This window comes from Xiphophorus maculatus, chromosome 21 (assembly GCF_002775205.1).
Source record: "Xiphophorus maculatus strain JP 163 A chromosome 21, X_maculatus-5.0-male, whole genome shotgun sequence".
NCBI classification, from domain to species: Eukaryota; Metazoa; Chordata; class Actinopteri; order Cyprinodontiformes; family Poeciliidae; genus Xiphophorus; species Xiphophorus maculatus.
This window is the reverse complement of record NC_036463.1, coordinates 26,517,289-26,541,826: the sequence shown is the minus strand read 5'-3', so window position 1 is coordinate 26,541,826 and position 24,538 is coordinate 26,517,289. Positions and strand designations below refer to the sequence as shown.

Genomic DNA, 24,538 nt, shown 5'->3' with positions numbered 1-24,538 from the left:
CTTGAAATTGCAGCATTGAGCGTCATCAGAGCCTGTCAGGTGAAAGATGAATTTCCTGCTCAGCGGCTTTGAATACAATTAAGTTTCTCCGTTTTGCTGCATCCCGATTCTTCCGCCATCGCTCGACTTTATTAGATTCATAATGTGCCGGCTCGGCTCTTTCATCACTGTGACAGCTGGGAGTGACGGCCGCTCCGAGTGGGGGGTCCACTCACCGGCCCCTGTAGACGAACTTCATGGGCTCCACCGCCAGCGCCGTGGCGACGATGTCGTCGGCGTTGTGCCGCCGCCCGCTCACCATGATGAGGCCGTCCATTTTCCCCGTGATGAAGGCCAGGCCGCCGGGTCCGATGAAGCCCAGCAGGCCGGTCCGCACGAAGGCGTACTCGCTGATCAGACCACCGCCGGAGCTCACCGGGTACACCTGCAGGCACACGGAGAAACCGTCACCGTGGCAACTAGCCAGGTGTTCAGCCCGGAGGCAGAGAGCAGGATAAATTCAAGCTGCTGGTGGAAAAGCAGAGAACCTGACGGCCAGCCGTCAGATTTAATCATTTCAAATCAACAATTAACATTTTTAAGGTTTAAAATATCAACCGAAACTTTTGATTCTTTGTGGGGTTGGCCAATAAATCAATTTTATCAATTTATCAAATTTTGGTGTTTGAAGATTTAATTTTAGGAAAATCTGGATTTTTGCAGCTTATATTTATTTGCACTTTGAATTCAGGTCGACTCCACCATGAAATATAATAGCCAGGTTACGTTTTTTTCCTTTTTCATTATAAGAATAAAATTATAATATTACAAAAATAAAGTTGTAATATTAGGAGAAAGAAGTTGACATTTTATGAGAACTCTGCCACTAAAACAAAAAAATTATTATCCCAGCCATTTTTCATTAAAACTACTTTTTTCTCCCAATTTCTCAAACAATTTTCTGGTAATATTGTCACTATATTCCCATAATTAAACAAAAATTCTTGTAGCCAGGCCTTAACAGTCCGTTGTACAATTCACAGACGATGGCTGGAATAAAAGACACTTTTTAAAAGACATATTATTTGTAATATGTCAATGTCAAATTTATTTATATAGCACTTTAAAAACAGGTGTAAAACTGCACCAAAGTGCTGTACAAGAACGACAATAGCACAAGTTGATAAAACAGCATCAAAACACCAAAGAATAAAAATGAGTTTTGAGAAGCGATTTAAAATGATCCAGGCTGTGGGCAGATCTCATTTGGAAAGGTAAATTGTTCCATAGAATAGGAGCAACAACAGAAAAAGCCTGATCTCCTTCCCTCTTAAGTCGGGTATGTTTTTTAGAAAAGAGAGCAAGAAAAAAACGGATTAAAATCGGAAATCAGATCTGTTTTTCTGATTCTCAATTTCTGAGTTTGTTTCCTAACTATTTAAATTTGTATTATGTATGTACATAGTGCTTCCTTTTGCAGCAGGGTTTGGGTTTGTGCAGAGCTGCTGCTCCGTCCTAAAACGCCTCACCTCGAAGGTGTTCTTGGTCATTCCTGTCAGGCCGTAGTAGGACGTTCCCGTGGCAACGGAGCAGACGCAGAATTCGCCGATCTCGTCCGTCTGGCAGAGCTGAGGGACGCCCTCGGGCTTCACCACGCACACCAGGCCTGGGACAGAGAAACGAGGACACACGGCGGTTAACGGCCAGCGGGTCGACCGGCACCTGGTTCTGAAAGTGGAACAGGCGTCTGAGTCACAGCCTCCAGCAGGCCTGCAGCTTTAAATAGGCCGTTCTACTCTGAGGTAAGGCTGATGTCTGTGTACCGACAGAAACCGGGATGGACCAACTGGAACTGTGTTAAAGCTGAGAGCAAGCAGCATTATCCAAGACCCAGAGAGGTTTTAATGAAATGAAAGATGAATATTATTCACTTGGTGGTTAATGGAGAGGGTGATTATTGTGTTTTTAATGCAAAAACACAAAATCTTAGCATATTTTTTAAAATACTAATTGAAATAAGATGAAAGTAACAATTAATTTTTCAGGAAAATGTAAGAGCTTGTTTTAAGTAAATAATTCCTTAATATTAATGAAAATGTTCGAGTTTCACTGCCAGATTATTTCAGATTAACGAGGGAACAATGTCTTATTATAAATGAAATAATCTGCCAGTGGAATTAGTCCTGTATGTTAGGGAAGGACCAAAGGGCCACTGGTGGCTCCAGAGCCGCAGGTTGAGGACCCCTGGTGGAGAATGAGACGTTCTGATTGGACAGAGGTTTCCTGTCACAATTAACAATAAATCAATTAATCAAGATAAACTAAAACAATCGCAATAATTTCCATTTGCGTGATTTATCATTTTCTTTTCTCTCTTTCTACCAAACCTGGTCTTCAGTCTGATGTTTGGGTCTCAACAAATGACTGTTATAAATTGTCCTTTATTATTTAGAAGAGCCTTAATCAGTCCATGTTGTTGTTCAGCCATAATGACTCAGGAGATGAACTGTGCTGCGTTTCATCAGTTAAAACCCAGAGAGTGAAGGCTGCTGCTCAGGACAGATTGCAGCTTTTATTAAAACTGGTTTCTGCGTTTTTCTGAACTTCCACAGGGGGATTGGTCATGAGTGGAGAGAGCGAGACCCAGAAAAATGGACAATGATTAAGAGGAGAGGCCACACATCCAGACGCCCTCCGACTAATTCAACTGTTTAATGGACTTAATGGATTCTCTGCCCTGCAGAGCGTGAAGCTCTGACAGCTGATAGTTTAACTCTTCACACAGCCGCGGCTCAGCTTCTGCTGCTTCACATTTAACACTAAACTCATGAAAAACTTACAATAACCCTGTCAGCATTAATATTAGAGTTTATAGAACAATCCCAAAACTTTCCAAAGATATTTTTGCATCTAAACATGAACATTTTCAGAATGAAAACAACAAAGATGGCAAGAAGTAAGAGAATATAAACCAGTAAAGTTTCCTATGAATCTGCGGTCTTTCTAGACTGAAACGGAGTGTGAGAGACAAGGAAGGATGAAGGATGCAAGAGGAACGAAGATGAGCATAAAGGAGTCAGGAAGGAAACAAGGAGATAGAAGAGGAAGGAATTAAACACACAAGAAAGGAAAGGAAACAAAGAGAGAAGGATGAAACAAAAGAGGGAAGGACACAAGGAAGGAATCACACAAAGAATAAAGAAGGAAGAAAACATGGGAGGAAAGACACAACGAACAAAAAACTAAGGAATGATACAAAACATAAATATAACAAAGAAGGAAAGAGAGAGAAAAATAAAGACAGAAAGAAAGACTGGAAGAAAGAAAGGAAGGAATATTGTAAAGAAAAAAGAAAGTAATGAAAGCAGGGAGGATAGATGGAAGGAAGTAATGAAGAAAGGAAGGACGAAGAAAGAAGAAAGGATGGATGGAAGAAAAGAAAACAGAAAGGAATGAATCAATCACCATGGTAACAGATTACAGGCACCATTCAACTGTTGTTTTGACCAATTTGTTTCTAGAAATACAGAATCAAACCCTCAGATATTTAGATTTGAATAAATGAAGGAACAAACAGAATCAGAACCTCCTTCTGGTCGGGTTCTGGTTCTAAGTGGGTCTTCCTGAGGTGAATATGTAAATGCCCTGAAGAAGGGGAGTGTTTTAATAAAAGAGCTGGACACGGTGCTTCTGCTCCAACGGTTATTATTAACTAAGGAGGAAGTTCCGGTGCTCTTCACTATAGCTAGCGCAAGCGCTAGACTCCCCCTGCTGGTTGGATTTGACCACTGCTTCAGCCAAATCAGACTAGCCAGCCTCTGAAATAACCACATTTCAATCCATCACATACTCCCCCTCAAAGTTAGATGTTGTCCTCAACATCATGAAATACTTTTATAAGGGCGGTTCTACAATGAGTCTTACAAACCTGGAGTTATGAAACATACAATTTTTTTGAGTCACATTTTGTCACTCGAAAAACTTAGAAAAGCTTCACGAACACTGCTAAAGAACATTGAAATTTTAAATTTCCACATAAGTCAGTTCACAGTATTTCTTACAAATCATATAAGCAAGTTTATAATGTCCTCACTTCTGGTGCCTTAAGCATCCTCAAAACCAGTCTGTTTTCCTTATCACTTCTTAAATGCCACATTTGGAAAAAGTCCACATATTTCATTTTACAGTCCATACAAGTAAAGGTGCTGGTTGTTGCATAGCTGTACAGGATGCATCCAAATTGGAAGTCTTGCATAAGAGGGAAGTGCAGCAATACTGTAACACGATGGAGAACCCATTTTATCATATTTTAGTGTCTTTGGGGGCCGACGCAGTCTTTGTGGTCGATGTGGTCTTATGTCCATTTCACATTCAGAAGAGCAACAAGTGTGATCAGTTGGGGTCATGGATGTCGCTGCACCAGTATCAGGTGAGTGTTGAGTTTGAATCACCTGGTTTCCTGACTGATGTTCAGAATCAAAGTCAAGCTGGTGAGCTTCCAATGCGCGCTCCATTGGTGTTGGTTCAGAAGAATCAGGTGTAGCTACAGGTGCCTCACTTGCTGATGTCGCTGGCTGAATTGATGAATGAAATAAGTTCATGGGATAATAATCATCTTCATCGTCCTCTTCCTCACATTCCTCCCTAGTGTCCTCTTTTGCTGTAGCTTTTCTTTTATTCTTTACAGGTCTGTTTGTCCTAGTTTCCAGTGGTAAGTGATCGCAAGGCAAGATGTGATTCCTGTGAAGTGTTCTACATCTTCCTTTCCCATGTTCAGGTCTTAGTTCATACACTGGGACATCTTTTCCCACTTGGCGAACAACGGTATGTATGACATCCTCCCAATAATTCCTGAGTTTACCAGGACCACCACGAGGAGTCAAATTCCTCACTAGCACCCGGTCTCCTGGAAACAACATTGAGCTCCTTACTTTTGCATCATAGATTCTTTTGTTTCTTTGGGCAGATTTCTGCACATTTTCTTGTGCAATGGCATACGCCTGCTGCATCCTTTCTTTCCACTGTTCAACATAAGCATGGTGATCCTGGTTACCGGTTTCTGCTGGTAGACCGAACAACAAGTCAATGGGTAGTTTTGGGGAGCGGCCATATAACAGATAAAATGGTGAGAATCCTGTCACCTCTGTGCGTGTGCAGTTGTAGGCAAAGACAAGTTTATTCAGAGAGTCTTTCCAGTTTGTCTTGTCCCTGTCTGTGAGGGTTTTGAGCATCTGAATCAGTGTCCGATTAAAGCGTTCGACTTGACCATTTCCCTGAGGGTGGTATGGGGAAGTCTTTGATCCTGCCATACTGCAATATTTGGAGAGCTGAGAGAAAAGTTGGTTTTCAAACTCGCCACCTTGGTCATGGTGGATCCGTGCTGGGAACCCAAATCTTAGTGCATAATCATTGAATATTTTGTCAGCTACTGTCTTCCCAGATTTTGATGTTGTAGGGTATGCCTGTGCGAATCGTGTGAAATGGTCCACAATCACTAATATGTATTCATAGCCACCTTTACACCTATCTAGATGGAGAAAGTCCACTGACACAAGTTCAAAGGGCTGTGTGGTGACTATGTTTACAAGGGGAGCCCTTGTCTCACGGCTAGGTCTTTTCTGTTTCAGACAGGTACATCTCATTACATACTGTTCTATTTCGCGCCGCATGTAGGGCCAAAAAAAACGATCCCTGATCAATGATACTGTCCTATCAGTGCCCTGATGGCCCATCTGATCATGTAGGTCATTTAGGACCCTTGCTTTGTGTTGTTCTGGAAGAACCAATTGCTTCCTGTGGGCAGTCTTTCTCCAAAGCACCCCAGATTCATCCAACTCCAATTTATCCCATTCCCTTACTAAACACCGACCCTGTGGCCCAAGCCTGTTTAGCTCATGTCGTGGGGGTCTCACTCCAGACAATTTGGACTGCAACACCACCCCAATAAGTAAATCATCTTTTTGGTCTTGTTGTATAGCTGCTGGGGCTAATGAAACAGAGTTCCCCTGAGTGTCTAGCATACTGCAAATAGAGGTAGGCATTGACCAGGAGGCATTTGGCTCGAACTGTGTCTCTACTGCCATTACAGTCGCTCCTACAGCATCATAAGACATCTCCTCTGTGCACTCAGCCATCAAGTTCTCTACATCCAGTGGCATCCGAGACAAGCTATCAGCATCAATGTTTTCTTTGCCCGGACGATATTTAACTGTGAAATTAAAGTCGGCGAGCTCTGCAACCCATCTACTCCCTGTGGCATTCAGCTTTGCAGTTGATAACACATAAGTTAGGGGGTTGTTGTCACTGTAAACGGTGAAAAAGGGGGCATAGTATAAATAATCGCAAAATTTCTCTGTGATAGCCCATTTAAGAGCAAGAAATTCTAATTTGCCTGAATGAAGATTATAATTTTTTTCTGGTGCTGACAGTGTTCGCGATCCATATGCAATGACGCGCAACTTTCCGTTTTGTTTTTGATACAGTACGGCTCCAAGGCCTTTACTGGATGCGTCTGTATGAAGAACGAATGGGAGAGAAAAATCTGGAAATGCCAATATGGGTGGCTGAGTCAGACAATTTATCAGTTGCTCAAGAACTTGTTGGTGACTGTCTGTCCACTCAATTGGAGTGTGGGATGGCACTACTTTTGCATTCCTGCAGTTTTGTGACTTCCTCCCCTTACAGCACGACTGGTTCTGATCTTTAACTGGCCCCTTAGTTAGATCATACAGAGGGGCAGCAATGCGGGAGAAATCTTTGATATACTGACGGTAGTAACTTAACAGTCCTAAAATTTGCCTCAACTCACCGACTGTTTTTGGTTCTTTGTCTTTTAAAACCTGGACAGCTGCAGTGTCAGAAGGATCTATCTTATTTCCCTCGGCTGATACAATCCTCCCGAGGTAACGGACTTCATTCTTAAACAGCTCACATTTGCTGGGTTTTAGTTTTATCCCATGTTGTCTGAGTCTTTGCAAAACGTTTCGAACATCATTAACATGACTTTCAAATGTTTTACTAAAAACTAGTGTATCATCTAAATATGGTACACATATTTTGTCACGCAGCCCTTCTAGGCACTCTTCCATGCATCGTTGGAAGGCTGCTGGGGCATTCATAAGCCCAAATGGAATCCTAGCCCACTGATATAAGCCCCAGGGCGTGACAAAAGCTGTCAACTCCTTACTGTCTTTCGCCATGAACCCCTGGTGGTACGCCTTTCCCTGGTCAAGCAGTGAGAACATGGTGTTTCCACCAAGTCCATCCATAATATCCTGAACTCTGGGGATTGGCTGTCGATCAGGGTAAGTTTTCCGATTTAGTTCTCTGTAGTCGATGCACAAACGCAACGAACCACACTTTTTCCTGACACAAACAATGGGGGAAGCATAGGATGAGTGAGATTTCTCAATCCATCCTTGCACAATCAAATCAGTTAGGTGGTTCTTCATTTCATCGTACAATGGTTTAGGAACAGACATGTAGGTACGAGCAACCAGTTCAGAATCTTTCAGTTTAATTTTTAACTGTAGTTTCTCTATACAGCCAATATCACTATCTGATAGGGAGAAAGAATCTGACTCCTCCCTTAACATCTCACGTACGATCTGTCTTTGAGTCTCATTCAGGTGACTGAGATCAATCGGTGGATCCCAGGGTTCTGTGGAAGCGTCATCTTTGGTAGCGTCATCTTTGGTATGGTGGGTCTGAATCTGATTTACAGAAGCAGACAAATGTGAATCGTCGTTTAGGCTGAATGGATACACAGATGTAACTGACTGTGCTGTGCCTATAACTGTTCTTTTTGTTAGTGTAATGTCACGATCAGTGGGGTTTTGTACACTAAGGATAACATTGGGCTGTGCACCTCTGTGTATTCGAAATAGTGTGTCACAAAACTGAAGTCCCTCTGGCCACAGTGGGTTTTCATCTGGCTCAAACACTAGAGTTGTGTCCTCTTTGAAAGGTCGGACATTTATTCTGCATTTTACTTGGACGGTACTACGGCTTGGTACAGTCATTCTCTGACATGCTGTGTTAACTAGGTACTCACTTGTTCGCTCCACACTCACTGCTTTAATGAAAGCTTTTTCATTTCCTTTTTTTAGTTTTGGGAAAGCCATGTTCACTGTTTTTAAAAGTTCCTCTGTCTCTTCATAGTTCATTTGTTTCTGTCTGTTAATAATAATACGTTCAATAACATTAAAGCCTATTATGGGACGGGGAAGATGGCTGCCTCTCATAACAAGCATTGGAACATAGAACCCTTCAAGACCAGCTGCTAGTTTACACATTACTTCTACCCATCCTATGTATGGCATTTCTGTGCCATTAGCAGCCTCAAGTTGTAGGGGATCATCTGAGTTAACAATTTCTGCTATATCTCGAAGTTTCGCATCTGGGATGTTCTCCGCTTTCCAGGCTTCATCAATTGCAGAAACCTGCGAACCAGTATCCCAGAGCGCCTGTGTTTTCTTCTGCTGTAGATAGCAGCTAACAAGACACTTCTTCCCAACAAGGTCAACTAACGTAGAGTCTTTCTGTGACAGTGTGTTTTTCTTTTTACCTGTCATAGTTGTGCATAGATGTATGTTTTCAGCAGTTGTTTCAGTGTTTGTGGGTGGCTTACACTCTTTATGTTCTGGCCAATGACTCTCCTGGCACTCCTTGGAACAGTAAAGTACTCTTTTGCACACTGAACATTGTCCAAACGTTTGGGATCCTTCCATTCTTCCACAATTGGCACATTTTTGGGACGTTTTGGTGCACATGGTTACTCCCTGTCCCTCGGGGGCAACCTTCCTTCGTTTAAAGGGTGTTCTCTTGCAGTGGAGGGCATGCGTTGATATCCTCTACATCCAGCCTGGAAATGTTCGCTGCTTCCACACCTGTAGCAGTGCTGGCAGAAATTTTCTCCCTGCTGCTGACATGCAAGGCACCTTGGTCTGGGGCGTGGCACTGGGTATCTTTGTGGTGCAAATCTCTGTTGAAATTGAGTAGTTCCTCTCATTGACCTCGGATCATAGGTTCCTTGATATTCCTGCAGAGGTCCTCTTTGATGATGAGCAGCTGCACCCTCGGTGCTCCAGGGAGCAAGCTGTGGAGTAGCATAAGCCCTGTGGTGGGAAAAACCATATTCTGCTTCTTGACACACATCAGGTTGTAATTTAGTTTTATCTTCTTTGTTGTAAATGGATTCTCTGATTTGTGCAACTTCAGTTTTGAGATCTTTGAGCAAAACCATATCTGCTTTGATTTCTTTCAGGTCAGACAGCACATCTGGGGGAAGTGCAGCAACATTTTGGTGTCCCCCATGTCTCCTCTCATTATTTGTATCATTAGACTGAACTGCGTGCACACCGGTGGACCTTTGTGTGGTGTTTCTCTTCTTATCCTGTCTCTCTTTGTCATTAGCAGAGGCAGTATTGAGAACCTCTAAGAGCAGCTCATCTGAAGTACTTGATTTCAACAAGTGAGGTTGGAGATCAGTCTTTATGTTATCACTCTGAAGGCCTGTGAGAACCGTGTGCATGAACATGCTTTGCACTAATGCAGGATCGTACTTAAGGCCAGACTCAGCCTCTTGTGAAGCAAACAATATTTTTTGGCGCAAGTCCATTGCTCTGATCACAAAATTCTGTGCTGTCTCTCTGCTGCTCTGCACTTCTGTGGTAAGTTGTTTATATAACTCAGTTGCACTTCTCTCTTGATAATGTGAACGAAGGATTCTCCTAAGAGTGGGAAGGGACAGGTCACTCTTTCCTTCTAAGTAGCTGCGCAGTTGTAGGCCAGGTACTATTGCCCTAATGACAGCATCCACTATCTCTGGTTCAGGGTAACCTTTGCTAAGACCATTGTCTATTTGGCGGGCCAAACTGGAAAATGTTAACCTGTCCTTTTGTCCAGGGTCGCCAATTTGACCTGAGATCTTAAATTCTTTTCTCCATGGGAGGTTGTTTTCATGGGCAGGGGAAGCCTGGGCAAACGCTGTTCTAATGTCCTTTGTATTTTTGTTTGCCAGGGTTTTCATTTCAGTTTCTTTCTGTTGAACTATGAGTTTTAGTTGTTCCAGTTCTCTGCTTAATTTCTCCTCCTCCTCATTTTCTTTTTCTGCTGCGCTGTTTTTGACAACTGTCTGCACTGATTTTATCATGTCCATTAAACTCAGCAAAGCTGACATTCCTTCATCCTCTAATTGTCTCAGTTCGTCACTTTCAATATACTTGCTGATCATTGAAACAAGAATATTACGACTTTTGCCTGTAATATTGTCTTTGCTTGTTCCTGAAATTCCCAGGAAATCACATATTTCGCTCAGCTGGTCACTGGTAAGTTGGAAGAGGGCTCCTTTAATCTCAAACTGTAGATTGTCCATTTCTGAGTCCATTTTTTTCATATATGTATATATATTTTTTTCTTCTTCTACGTCAGTGGTAAAGTGTGCTGAAGAATAGTGTTTGCCAGTTACCGCAGAACTGTTGTTTCCTAGTAGCTTTTCTGCACCTCAGAATACACAGTCCTCTTGGCTGGGCGTCACCTTGTTGTAGCTGCACTCTCCACTACCTGGGTTTTGATAATGGGATGGTTGATATGGGGCGTTCTCCTCTGCTGTAGGATTCCAGCGCCTCACCATCAACATCCCAGCGGTGCCTCCAAATGTAAATGCCCTGAAGAAGGGGAGTGTTTTAATAAAAGAGCTGGACACGGTGCTTCTGCTCCAACGGTTATTATTAACTAAGGAGGAAGTTCCGGTGCTCTTCACTATAGCTAGCGCAAGCGCTAGACTCCCCCTGCTGGTTGGATTTGACCACTGCTTCAGCCAAATCAGACTAGCCAGCCTCTGAAATAACCACATTTCAATCCATCACAAATACAGTCCTGGTTCTGGCTGAGGACCAAAGAAACCGTTTTCTGCTCACATAGTTTTATTATCCTTCAGTCAGCAGAAACAACCTGAGGCTGGAAATCCAGATTTAGATGAAACATCGCCGGAGTCGAGTTCAAACCGTTTCTCTGTCGTTCCTAAAAATCCAGACGGAGCAGCAGGAAGCCGTTACCTCCTGGTGTGACGGTGCCGACGTCCTGAACGGTGAGGACAGACAGACGCTCCTCCGTGTCCACCCGCACCACGCCGTAGCTCAGACCCTGCATGGACAGGACGCCGCGGCCCGGAGGCTGGCTGCTGTCCTCCACCGGCCTGCACACACACACACACACACACACACACACACACACACACACACACACACACACACACACACACACACACACACACACACACACACCAGCTGACTCTCTGCAGGAAGCTGCTGGTTGAATGCAGCCGATCAGAGCATAAACATGTTTCATTGTGAAGTTAAAAACATTGTTCAAATAAAAAGCTGAAAAGTGTGGAGTTCACAATTTTATTCACACTGCAAAAACACAAAGCCTTTCCAAATGTTTTTGTCTAGTTTCTAGTGCAAATATCTTAGGACATTTGGAAACAGACTAAACTAACTTAAAAGCAACTTTTCAGCAAGATTGTTTAAATAAATAATTCCTTAATGATAATGAAAAGGAACAAGTTATAAGTGAAATAATCTGCCAGTGGAACTAGTTCTTTTTTTATCAATTGTAAGGAATTATTTACTCATAACAAGCTCTGATATCTTGCTGAAAAGTTACTTCTAAGTTGTTGTTATTCTTATTTCAATTGTATTAAGATATTTGCACTAGAAACTAGAACATAACATCTGGTAAGATTTTGTGTTTTTGCAGCGCAACCTTCCTGACATTTTCAGATTGTTATTTGAAAATGATCAACTGTAGAGCAAAATCTGTAAAACTCTTCGTTTTCAGTCTGTGTTTGCGTTTGCATGCAGGAGGAATGTGAAGCATGCTTCATGTTTTCAGATTTCTGCATGTAAAAGAGCTGAGGCAGCATGTTTACCTCCTGATGGCGACCGTCAAGGCCTCGGGGGAGCTGGCGCAGGGACAGATGACCTCTCCCCTCAGCCCTTTGGTCTGAAACACGTTGAGGAAGGCGTCACAGGAGGAAATGGACCCTAAAACACAGGATCACCCACAAACACTCAGAATAACATGTAAAAAAAAATCCAGATGCATTCTGCACCAATTTGTCTGGCTGATACAGCAGAAAATCTCAAAAATATTTTTAAAAATCCATTAAGCATTTTTTGTTATCCAGTTATTAATTGGATCAACAACTTTTCACATGTTGATGTTAGAAGTATTTTGTAGAAGGTATCTTTTGCTACAAATCATGAAGCGTACTTTAAAGTTATGCTCCTGTTACATTTTATGTAATAAAATGCTTATTTTTTTATTTTAAAAAAGATTTTAATTATTTGCCTTTTTGTATTTTTTCATGTATTTCTAATATCGCATAAAATAAGCTAAGTGGTAAAGAAAAAAACTTTTTTTTATCAGATTAATCATTGGACAACTGATTAATCATCAAAATAATCAATTAATCAGACTAAACAATTAATTGGCAGACTAACCAACTATCATATAATATTAATTATTAGAATAATCAATTAATTGTCAGACTCATAAATCGTCTGAATAATCGTTTACTAAAATAATTGTTGCTGCAGCTCTAGTTTAAGACTCATCACAGATTTCATGCCTGTAAAGTAAAACGTCTCATTTTTCACCAGATGTTGGTCTGATTTCCATTTTTTTCCTAAAGGTTTTCAGACTTGAAAACCTTTATTGTACGACACGTCCACACAGAGACGTTCTGTTCTGACCCAGACGTCCCCAGACAGTTCCTCCATCTCCCACCAGCAGAGAAGCTGAGCAGGAGCTTACAGGGATTGGAACCGTCGGCCACCAGCAGCATCCGCAGCGAGCTCAGGTTGATGTCTTTCTGGTCCTTGTGGGCCACCAGAGCCCAGTGCATATCTCTGGACTTGACGCAGGCCACCTTGGCTGCAGGTAGAAGCGCACATGCAGGAAGTTAGCGTCTAATCTGACTGACAGGAAGGAGAGAAGAGCCGAGCGACGGAGGAGGAGGCTGACCTTTGTACTGGCAGACCTTCTGGATCCACGACAGAGGGTTGACCTTCATCAGGGAGTACGGCACGCTGATCACATGCATCATGTTCATCACGCTCTGCAAACACACACACACACACACACACTCCAGCTTCTGCTTGTTTCCTAGCTAAATATCCAATTTAAGATTTCTAAGATAAACTTCTAGACGGGGTGAAAACAAATTTCTAGGCGTCATTATTGACAGTAAACTCAAGTGGAAGCCACACAACAGGTACGTCCAAAGCAAAGGCTCAAAAAATATCACCTGTTTAACAAAGCCAGGTCAGTCACAGATGACATCACATTACTGTTCATTAATCTGAGGTAATAATTACAAAAACTACACTACAGACATTTAAAATACTACAAAAAAGAGCAATAATAGTAATTCATAAGATGCGATATTTAGAAAACACTACTTGTAAAATCTAAATAATGAAAATTAATTGTCAGTGAAACTACAGACAGCTCCAATTCTTCACAAAACCAAAATTAAACAATTACTGGAAAAGAATAAAAATCTTTATAAGTTAAGGGGGAATCAAAGTTTAAAATATGCAAATTAAGAACTACTAGAATAAACTTTTTTGTATTAATAAATGGAGTCAAAAACTGTTTGACTGTCCCAACATAAAACTGGGCAAATCATCATATTATTAGTGATTATTGTTGGATACGATATATAATATCAATAATCAATTATTGTTGGTGTTTTATATTGATGCCAGCTTTGTTTTTTGGTGAATTTTAAAGAAACAATGATTGTTCAACCCCTCTAATTAAAATTAAATAGATGCTATTAAATATGGGTTTGGTTGTTATATATGTCTGGATATATAAATGTAAGACTACTACCACTGATGTTTTCACATTATGCTTCACGTTGGAAGTATTTCCTGTACATATTAAAGGAACAGAAAAACGTCTGGTGTGTGTTCTCACCGTCAGGATGCCGTGCCACAAGCCCACGTCCTTCTTAAAGTCCAAGACGTTCACTATGGTTTCAGCTGGATCAGAGGAGGAGAAAGGGTTAACTCCCCCATCAGGGCAGGACGACCTGCTGTGTGTGTGTGTGTGTGTGTGTGTGTGTGTGTGTGTGTGTGTGTGTGTGTGTGTGTGTGTGTGTGTGTGTGTGTGCGTGCGTGTGTGTGTGTGTGTGTGTGTGCGTGTGTGTGTGTGTGTGTGTGTGTGTGTGTGTGTGAGGATACCCTCGGTGTAGCTGCAGGACTGGGTGAGAGCCTGGCAGTGTGTTAGCAGAGCGATCCTCGTTACCGTGACGCCCAGAACGCTGCCGTCCTTACAGGTTTTATACTGACAGGGGAAACAGCAGATGGAGCATCGCAGTCAGGAGCTTTCCGCGTGAAGCTAGCAAAATCTTTAGCTTTAATCTGAAACATCATGCAGTTTAAATATAAAACAGATGAATGTGTCCTTGATTCTGCTGCAGATCTTCTGTCAGAAATGTTTTACTCAAATCTGGAAATCATCCCAAATCAAGTTTGCTTGTTTTAAGTCAGTAATTAATTAGTACTAGTTCTATTGCCAGATTATTTCATTTACAGCAAGACAGTTCTCCATGTTTTAAGTGAAATAATCTGTGAATGTTGTTCTGTGAATCTCCCTCAGACTCTTGAATGGGTTTTGCTTCCTAGTTCTATAAAATTTGTGGTTATTTTTTGTTGTTTGTGCATCTTTTTTCCACCACAGATCTTTCTTCAACTAAACTTTCCACAGGGTTGCTTGGGGATTTATCACCCGTTGATAAACAGAATTCCATAACAAGAGCTTCTGTGAAATTTTAAAACAATAAAAGCTTTTTCTATTACACTTTTCCTTCCACTCAACTTTCCATTGATAAGCATGTATGTAGCACTCTTTGAACAGAGCCAGCTTCTTATCCTTCTTTAGAGTGGGTCAGTGACGATTCCCTTCATCGTGTCAGCCATAACATAGGCATTGCAGGACTTTGTTTTATTTTAAAAATTATTGGTTTTATGTAATATTGTAATTTTCTGAGAAACTGATGTTTAGGTTTTCATAAGATGTCATGCAAAATCATCAAAATCAGACATAAATAAACCTGAAATATGTCACTTTGTGTGTGTATTTCAGATGCATAAGGTGGCACTCTTTAACTGAATTAGGGAAATAAATATTATTTTGTTTTTTTGTTGGATTAAATATTGAATTCATAAACTATAAAACTTGAAGCTATGCAAGTTTCAGTGCGTCTGACAGAGGACAGCCGGTTCTGATCCAAACAGGGAACTGCCGGTTCTGATCCGGGTCCGTCTGGAAGCTCACCTCTATGTACGCCGTGTCGTTGTTTGCGTCCTTGATGTGCGGGAACCAGTCTCTGGGAGGCTTGGAGAGATGCTTGGACTCCGTTACAAACCACAGCAGCTTGGGCCATCCTGCAGGGGGCGCTAACATGTAAATTCCTGCTGAACGCAGCGTCAGCCATGATTAATGACCTGTACTCCAACCTTTGAATTGCGGGATCTCTCCTGTTGCGCTCTTTGGAAGACCCTTATGGCAGGCATCGCTGGTCAGCGCCACGGTAACGCCGCAGCTGCCCAATAAAAACCCGATCTGCTGGCTGCCGGCATCCTATTGGACGACAGAGGGAAGCAGGAAACGACATTTAAACATTTAAATCAACAACTCATGTGTGAGATAAAGGGTTTGAATAGTTTTAGAGACGTACCAATCAATCGGTTGGAGACCGGAACAACTACAGAAAATATGACATGTTTTCCAGTTCACGCAAGGATAAAAAGTAAAATCTCCAACATTTCTAGAACAGCGCTGCTCTTTATGGCGGCACGTTCCAGCAGCTCTACTACATTTGCTCTGATTTATTCTTTTTTCAGACTTTTATTCATCATTTTTCATGTTGTATCATTAAATATTTGGACAATTATTCCCTCTGGGTTTGGATGCTGTGAAGCTGGAAGGATTCGTGGTCTTACGTTTTTACTTTCAGACAGCTTTTATGACAGGTAACCATGGCAACAAGGTGTTGTTTCACAACTGGGAGCTGCTGATTAGCATCTCAAAAGCTCAACTAGTTCCTGAACTACGACCCCAAATCCCACAGGAGCTGAAAAGAAGGAAGTTCAAACCATCCGTCATTCTAACCAAACGGCCAGACAGATTTAAAGAGGAGCAGCAAAAACAAAGGAGGAGGATTAGCAGCTAGCTAACAGCTGATGATGTCATCCAGGACATGCCGTCCAGTTCCAAGAATAATCTAAAAATTCCTTTATTTTCTGCTAAACTCAAATCATCAATCAGGTCTTCAGAGAGAATCATTGGGGCTGACCTTCCCTACATCCAGATTTAGGGTCACAAAAAGAGCAGCTAACATCTCTGCAGACCCTACACATGCTGGACATGCTTAAAGTAAAAGTCAGCACTGAAGAGCACTATTTGTAAAATAAATAAATGTTAATTTATTAACATTTATTTAATTGAAATAAATAAATTATTTATTTATTTAAATTTAATTTAAATAAATTAAATTTATTTAAATTAAATTAAATTAAATTTAAATGTTTCAAACCTAATGTTTGCACTACAATCTTACACTATAAAAACACAAAATCTTACCAAGTATTTTTGGTCTAGTTGTGCAGATTATTCCACTTATAATAAGACATTTATTTTTCTATGTTCTCAGTGAAATAATCTGCCAGTGGAACTAGAACTTCTCCAACAATATTAAGGAATTAATGACTTAAAAAAGCTCCTTTATCTTGCTGAAAAGTTAGTTATAAGTTATTTTTGTGTGTTCTAGGATATCTGCAAACTAGAAACTAGACAAAAACTACTTGCCAAGACCTTGTGCTTTTGCAGTGTAGCCAATAAATCTGATTGTAAATGTTGCATGAAAACATCTGCAGGACATTTTCTTCTCTTTTGTTTCAAACTTTTAGACTAAAACAGGATCAATCATAACTGGACTCATCAGGTCGGACCTCAAAGAAAACTAAATGGACATGAGCAGGAGAAGACTGATTTGTGCGTTATTAATTTATCTAAAGTTTGTAAATAAACTGATGCTTAAGCTGCAACAACATTTTAAACCTTGCAGCAGAAACACAGGCTACCGGCTGAGGGAGGGGTTAAGAGAGGTGGACAGCGCGCAGCAAGACATTTTCTTACTGCAGCAAGTAATCAGAGTGTAACCATGCCAACCGTGACAGGCAGCACGTCTCGGTGTTGGCTCCCAGATTACAGCAGAGGACTCGGTGTGCTGAAGCACAACTGACAGCTGGAGGCTCAGTAAACCGGCAGAACGAACGTGTTTCCAGATAGAAGCTGCTGTCAGAGGACAGACAGACCTCAGACCGGTTCACACCGCAAAGGTCAACTACATGACCCCGTGTCCCAACAGCAGGGGCAAAGAGGGGGAGGGGGGCGTACAGACACATGTTTCTCTTCCCGCTGCTCCCTGTTCAGACCGGATTAACTTCTTAGGAATACTTGTTGCCAAAAACAGATAAGACCGACGATCCGAAGTAGTTTTCCCATCATCACCGACAGGACAGAAACACGTCCAGCAGGAGGTTAGAGGTAAAACGCTGACAGGGACGAGGCGGAGGGGATTAACGTCACACATCACCTGACCTCCAGCTGGGAGCAAAACGAGGAACTCAAAGACCCAAGAAGAAGAAGAAGAAGGAGCATCTCTGATTGGCTGGCTGACTTACTTTGCGACTCAGCGGCACCTCGATGGGAACAGGAACCACCTCAGCCAGCAGGCAGCCGTAGAAGGCCACCATGAAGGCTACTGGGTCGTTGTTAGGAAACACCAACGCCACCTGCAGGAGACACAGAGAACAGCAGAGAGGCGTGGTTTAACCTGTGGTTCAGCAACGCAAACAGACGAACGCAAAACTGCAAAAACACAAAATATTACCAAGTATTTTTGTTTTGTGAAACTTTATTTTGTTTATGACATTTTTTCCATGTTATAAGTGAAATAATCTACCAGTGGAATTAGAACTTTTTTCATCAATATGAAGGAATTATTGACCTAAAACAAGCTTCTATATCTTGCTGACATGTTATTTCTAAGTTTTGTTTTATTTCAAATGTACTGAGCTATCTAGAAACCAGACAAAAATACTGAAGAAACTATGGATTGTTTAGATCAAAGCATGTGTTGGAATGGTCTAGTCAAAGCCTAGTCCTATATCAAACATCTGCACACTCACCCAATGTGACAAAGATTGGCCTATTCTATTTTGTAAATAATATACATGTCTGCCACACTTCTCTTCTGATTCTTGCTAAATTTACCACAAAACATCCCAGAATAAATGGAAGTCTAAAGGTTTAAAGGATGTGAATACATTTGCACTTCATAAGTTAATAAATAAAAGTCTGTTTTAGTCAGATTGAACAGATGAGTTTCTGTCTGCACTAAGTTTCACATTTGCTTTATTTTTAGTTTTACAGACAGTGTTACTTAGGAACAGAACACCAGGCCGAGCTGGCTGAACGGATCGTAGATGTATTTTTATAGAAGTCAATATGTCGGATGACGTCTGATCAGCGGCTGATTCATGTAGGGAGACAGAAAGAGGAAGCTGTGAGGGGTCGGAGGTGACTCACCCGATCGCCCGGCCGCACCATCGGCTCCTGCTTGCTGCCCAGTTTGTGGAGAATGTTGTAGGCCAACTTGATGCTGCGTGACCACAGCTTCCCTGCAGGGGGCAGCACAGAGAATATGAGTGTGAAAAAGTCCACAGGAAGTCAGAATGAGATTCTTTGTTCTCTGCCTTGTGAAAAAAACACTAAAAAAAAGGAAGAGACCACCATCGATTGATTCAGTTTCTATAGGTGATTCAGCTCCTAATAGACTGACAGAAAATCAGCCACGGGAGAAAGTAAGTACACCCTTAACACTTTATGCAATTTTTAAGACTAAATGATCCTGATTAGTTGACGATCATTAAGTCCAACCAGCTGCTGCTGCAACATTTGGACACATGAAGCGAAATTAAAGATGTTTGGTCAGAAAACAAAACCCAGGTTTGGAGAACCTGCACTTTTCATCAGTATTAAGGAATTATTGACTTTAAACAATAAGCTCTTACTCCTGGCTGAAAAGTTGCTTATAAGTAGGGTTGGGTGATATGATCATCCAATATGATATGACCGTCTTTAACAAATCTAGCAGATGATTGGCAGCGATAAGCCCCGCCTCCTGACTCTGATTGGTTGTTTTCGGTCGGGGCATGTCTTCAGACTGCATTAGTAGCTCCAGCAGAAGGTGGAGGAGATAAATTTTTTACAGATTATTTGTCTCATAAACTGTCATCACTTGGTGACAGTTTAAACAAATATGGAATAAAAACTATTTTTGTAAAAGTTACATAAAATAGCTTCAACTGGAATTTATCAAGACAACGATTAATCAAAATTCTTATTATGAAAGATTTTTTTTTCAATAGGTGATAAACAATATGACAAATGCCCACCCCTAGTTGTAAGTTAATTTTGTCTTATTTCAGGTATATTAAAGGTATATTGCATTAGATTTCAGGTTTTTGCAGTGTGCATGTGAGCGCCACGCCCGCTGAGCGTCTGCTTACCGTATGTGAGGACGTAGAGGGGTTTCCCCGCTGTGTCCAGGCTGGTGAGGCAGGGCGCTTTGGGGGAGATGGTGCCCCAGCGCTGCAGCGCCGCCTCCAGGGAGGGGGGCCAGTTAGTGACCACGCCCAGCGGCTCCCCCCTCACCGGCATCATCTCCGCCCCCTCCGGCCGTGGCTGGTTGGGGTCCGGCTGCTGGACTGGAGGGGAAGCAGAGAGATGCTCTGAGTGTCATAAAGTTTTAATTCCTGGTGCATTCGCTGTTGCAAAACCAACATGGCTCCAGTAACCGACGGCAACGAGGCGAAGCAGCTGCGAGGCCGAACACACGCTGCACCTGCTGCTGACACGCGGCTGCAGGACGAGTTCATGAGCAGAAAATCCATCAAACTGTGACTTCATGCAAACTTCAGAGGTGTTAACTGTTACAGGAGCTGTGAAACTATTCACCTCCTTTAGTCAGGTTACAACCACAGATTTTAATGGATTTCACAGGAATTTCATTTGATAAACACAAAGTAGTGCATCATTTTGAAGTGGAGGAAATTATTCACGGTTTACAAATTAAACACACCGTAAACGTATTTACAGAAAAGTAATTTTTTTCTTCTATCAAATCTAAAATGTATAGATTCTTTGTACAAAATCTACTCTTAATATTCAGCAAATGGCCTTTCTAGAGTCTGGATATTTCAGTTAATGATTAATCGATTACTAAACTGGTTGATGGTTATTTCAATAATTGATTAATTTGTATAATTGCTTCATGTATTTGGATCCTTCTTGTATAGGAAGTAAAGAAAGTAAATGACTGCTGACTGAAAATGAACAGACAGCAGGACAGATGGTGAAGTCTGAGCAAACCAAGCGTTACGCCTCAGAGTGGCTCAGGTCAAAGGTCATCTTCATCTCAGAGGTTCTGTAAACATTTATTCTCCATCTACGGCTTTCTGACCTTAATTATCTGTATAGAGAAGCATTCATCGTGGATTTTTAGAAGGAAATTAACAAACCAGAAAATTCTCCAGGAAGATATAAAAAAATAATATCAACCATAAAGTTTGATATTAATTTCAACCATCAGTGAAACTTTATGAGCTGTCACCGGTCTGCCAGAAAGTTTTTATTGCCAAAATATTTGGTGACCAACAGGATTCCCTCACATGACTCCTTCATGTTCATTTTAAAATGTAAAACATTAAAGTTCATTATGAATCTCTACAGTGAGAAAACTTTATAAGTCTGAGAGACTAGGAAGTATTAAAGGAAACAAGGAAGGAAGGATGGAAGAGAAAAAGAGGAAGGAGGGTCGGCATAAGGGAGCAAGGAAGGAAACAAGGAAATAGATGAAGAAAAAAATACAAATAAAAAAAACAAACAAAATAAGAGAAGGGGAAGAGGAAGTACATGGAGAAAAATTAATCAGACAAGCAATGAAGAAAGGACAGATGAAAGGAAATGAAATAAGGAAGGAAAGAAGTGGAGGACAAAGAAGCAAGGATAGAACAAGGAAGGAATAGAGGGAGAAAGGACATAAAGAACAAAAGACAAAGGGACAGAGAAAAAAACACAAGAACAAAGGATAGGAAAAAAGTAAACGGAAAAAAGGAGGAAGGAAGCATAGAAGGAAAGGAATGAACAAAAGATATAAAAGGAAACAGAAAAAAAGGATACAAAAAGGAACAAAGGAATCAAAGAAATGGAATGAGGAAGGAAGTTAGTAAGGAACTAAGGAAGGAATTAAATTTTTCTATATTTTTATTTTATCTGCAGCAGTGGCTTTAAGGTTCTAACAGTGACATAACTGTAAACTACGGTGTGGCTTCAGTTTCCACGGCAACTATTCACCACAGAAACTCTTAGAAAACCGTGCAGAGGTTTAAGAGTCACGACTCGGCCTTAACAGAAAACAGTGTGCTAACTTCCTCTCAACGTGGAGCAGAACAACTGGAGAGACAAAACTGACAAAACTCCATCAGTCTGGATTCTGTCAGAAAGAGTTAGAAGTTAGGAATAAAATTAGGCGTTTTTTAGTAATAACTCCTCTGGAAAACGAAGCATGTGTTGCTGCTGAACTGAGAGTTAAATGTGAGTGAGGACCGACAGGCAGGAAGTGATGCAGACATGACGGCGGCGTCTAACCCTCCAGAAGCTCATCAAAGTCGTCGACGAAGAACTCGCGCAGCGGCGGCCTGCGGGGCTGCTTCAGCGTGTTGACGAGCTGCTGGATCTTAGCCGACACCCGACTGCTGACTGGAACACCTGGATGAAGCCCAGCAGAGACAGCAGGCTGAAAACGGCTGGAAAACAGAGCTGGAAACAAAACGGCCAAAAACCACAGCCAGAAACCAAACGACCAGAAAACACAGCCGGAAACAAAACGGCTGGAAAACAAAGCTGGAAACAAAACAGCCAAAAACCACAGCCAGAAACCAAACGACCAGAAAACACAGCCGGAAACAAAACGGCTAAAAACCACAGCCAGAAACCAAACGACCAGAAAACACAGCCAGAAACAAAACGGCTGTTAATAAAACAGACGGAAAACAGCTGGAAAATACAGCCAAAACAAAACGGCTGGAAAACAGAGCTGGAAACAAAACGACCAGAAAAAACGGCTGGTAACAAAACGGCCATAAAACACAGGATCAGAAACTATTTCATCTGGAAGACGCTAACGAGGCTCAAACAGCAACTGATCCAGAACTGCAACTCTAAAATGCTAATACAGAAATTCATTATGGAGTCATTATTTCAGTTCAGGTCAAAGGTTAAATACCAGGAAGGAAGGACGTGAAATGAGGAAGGAAGGAATCAAAGAACTAAAAAGGAAGAACAGCAGAACGGAAGGAAAGAAGGAAGTGCTCTGCACTTCCCGTTTAAAATGCTGCTTGTTCTATTGGCCTCGCCCCCCACTTCCTGTTTACAGATCTGCTGGTGGTGCTGACCCCGCCCCCCACTTCCTGTTTACAGATCTGCTGATGGTGCTGGCCCCGCTCCCCACTTCCTGTTTACAGATCTGCTGGTGGTGCTGGCCCCGCCCCCCACTTCCTGTTTACAGATCTGCTGATGGTGCTGGCCACGCCCCCCACTTCCTGTTTACAGATCTGCTGGTGGTGCTGGCCCCGCCCCAACTTCCTGTTTACAGATCTGCTGGTGGTGCTGGCCCCGCCCCCACTTCCTGTTTACAGATCTGCTGATGGTGCTGGCCCCGCCCCCCACTTCCTGTTTACAGATCTGCTGGTGGTGCTGACCCCGCCCCCACTTCACGCCTTGGCTCACCGTCGCCGGTCTCCATGCGCTCGGCGTTGCCGTACTTCTGCGTGCTCCTGGCGATGGTGCCCATGTTGGACATGTGGTGCCGCTCGGTGTGGGAGTGGGACGAGTCCGACGAGTATCCCGTCACGTCCGGCTGCGCCGAGTGGTTCTCTGCAGGAAGACGGACAGGAAGCAGTCAGTCAGTGCCACTTCCTGTTGGCGCTACGCTCCATTAGACCCGTCTGACCGTCACTTTGTGTCACATCCTGCCGCGGTCAGCAGTCTGCTGTTTCATGACTCAGCGTTTTGTTCATGTAAACACTGATGTGAAGCGAGCAGCTTCTCCAAACATTGTCACATAATCTAGTTACAGCTATAAAAATCTGATGAAGTTATTATCATAAATCATCAATATTCAGCACGGTTCATTCACTTTTCAATTTTAAATCAAAAACATTTTCAAGGAAAGTTTTTAAACAGAAGGATAAGGTAATCTAAAATATATCAAAATGTTATATTTTAAACCATTTCTGTAACACACTCTATAAACAAAATACAAATTTAATTTTAAAAAAAGTCCCAATTTCAATAACCAAATTGAGATGATCAATAAGTTATTAGGTATAATAAATATTCATTACATTGAAACAATCCAGACAAATCATGTTAAGTTAAATGAACTTTCTGCTCATATTAATGCTTCAAAACAAAGAAAATTACAACAAAAAAATCTATAAAAAATGTTTCTGCTAAATTCTCTGGCATTTAGCGAACAGAAATAATTTAGGTAATTCCCTAAAATAGTCAAATTTAGCCTGATTTAACTACAGATAGTGATAAAAATGTCTGTCTTTAGCTGTAAACAATGTTTTCAAATTGTTCTTTTAATCAGATGTTAAATTGCACTTTATTACAAACTGAGCAGTTTGATTATCAAACACATTAAAGGTTGAAAACAATGAAGCATTTAAAAAATGTAAAGCACCGTAGGAACCCTGAAGATGTTTTACTGAATAAAAGGTAAAAATAAATAAATTTAGGTTTGATCTTTGTGAAGTTCGGATCCGTTTTTGTGTGAATTATTCCGTAAGCCGGATTTGGACGCTCAGATCCCGGTCTGGACCTACCCTCCGACTCCAGAGGCGGCGGCCACAGCATGTCCGATCCAAACTCACAGGACCGCCGCAGAGAGCCGCCGTTCTCCGCCACGCTCAGAGCGCCCTTCCTCTTCAGAGACAGGTGGCCGATTCCTGCAGAAACACAGCGCCGTGTCAGAACCGGGTCAGAACACGAGATGCTGCAGGAACAAACGCTGTGACATGGAGCTCTAGTCACCCTAAAATCCAGGCTAAAATACTTTATTCATTAAATAAAACGTTAGAACTCATTGAGTACTTTAAAAGGCTGTTGTAGAAGCTGACGGCTATGGGCAGGAAGGAACTCCTGTAGCAGTCTGTATTACAATGGTTCCCTGGAAGCCTCTGACTAAAGACACTGTTGTAATAAATACTCAGTATTTTCCTAAATTTTCTTCATTTTATTTTGTGGCTTTTGATTAAAACAGTTTTAATTTGTGCTTTCTCAAGGAGTTTTCACCAAATAAAGCTGAAAAATAAAAGAATTTGAGTTATAAAAAAAAAAAATTTATCTG

The 24,538-nt window shown here is 41.7% G+C and overlaps 1 protein-coding gene across 3 annotated transcripts in view; it reads right to left on the bottom strand.

The window, feature by feature from the left end:
- LOC102233534 (disco-interacting protein 2 homolog C-like) overlaps positions 1 to 24,538 on the bottom strand; it is a 56,771-nt gene that overhangs the window by 11,698 nt on the left and 20,535 nt on the right. For all 3 annotated transcript variants that reach the window (XM_023326394.1, XM_023326395.1, XM_023326396.1), the window contains 16 exons: positions 24,015 to 24,137; positions 22,912 to 23,058; positions 21,772 to 21,891; positions 19,632 to 19,829; positions 18,649 to 18,740; positions 17,742 to 17,852; positions 15,513 to 15,636; positions 15,331 to 15,440; positions 14,235 to 14,337; positions 13,969 to 14,033; positions 13,009 to 13,102; positions 12,799 to 12,918; positions 11,912 to 12,026; positions 11,037 to 11,176; positions 1,509 to 1,645; positions 216 to 424 (listed from right to left, as the gene is read on the bottom strand). In XM_023326394.1, coding sequence (XP_023182162.1) covers positions 216 to 424; positions 1,509 to 1,645; positions 11,037 to 11,176; positions 11,912 to 12,026; positions 12,799 to 12,918; positions 13,009 to 13,102; positions 13,969 to 14,033; positions 14,235 to 14,337; positions 15,331 to 15,440; positions 15,513 to 15,636; positions 17,742 to 17,852; positions 18,649 to 18,740; positions 19,632 to 19,829; positions 21,772 to 21,891; positions 22,912 to 23,058; positions 24,015 to 24,137 — 2,008 coding nt within the window. The remainder of the gene's footprint in view (positions 1 to 215; positions 425 to 1,508; positions 1,646 to 11,036; positions 11,177 to 11,911; positions 12,027 to 12,798; positions 12,919 to 13,008; positions 13,103 to 13,968; positions 14,034 to 14,234; positions 14,338 to 15,330; positions 15,441 to 15,512; positions 15,637 to 17,741; positions 17,853 to 18,648; positions 18,741 to 19,631; positions 19,830 to 21,771; positions 21,892 to 22,911; positions 23,059 to 24,014; positions 24,138 to 24,538) is intronic.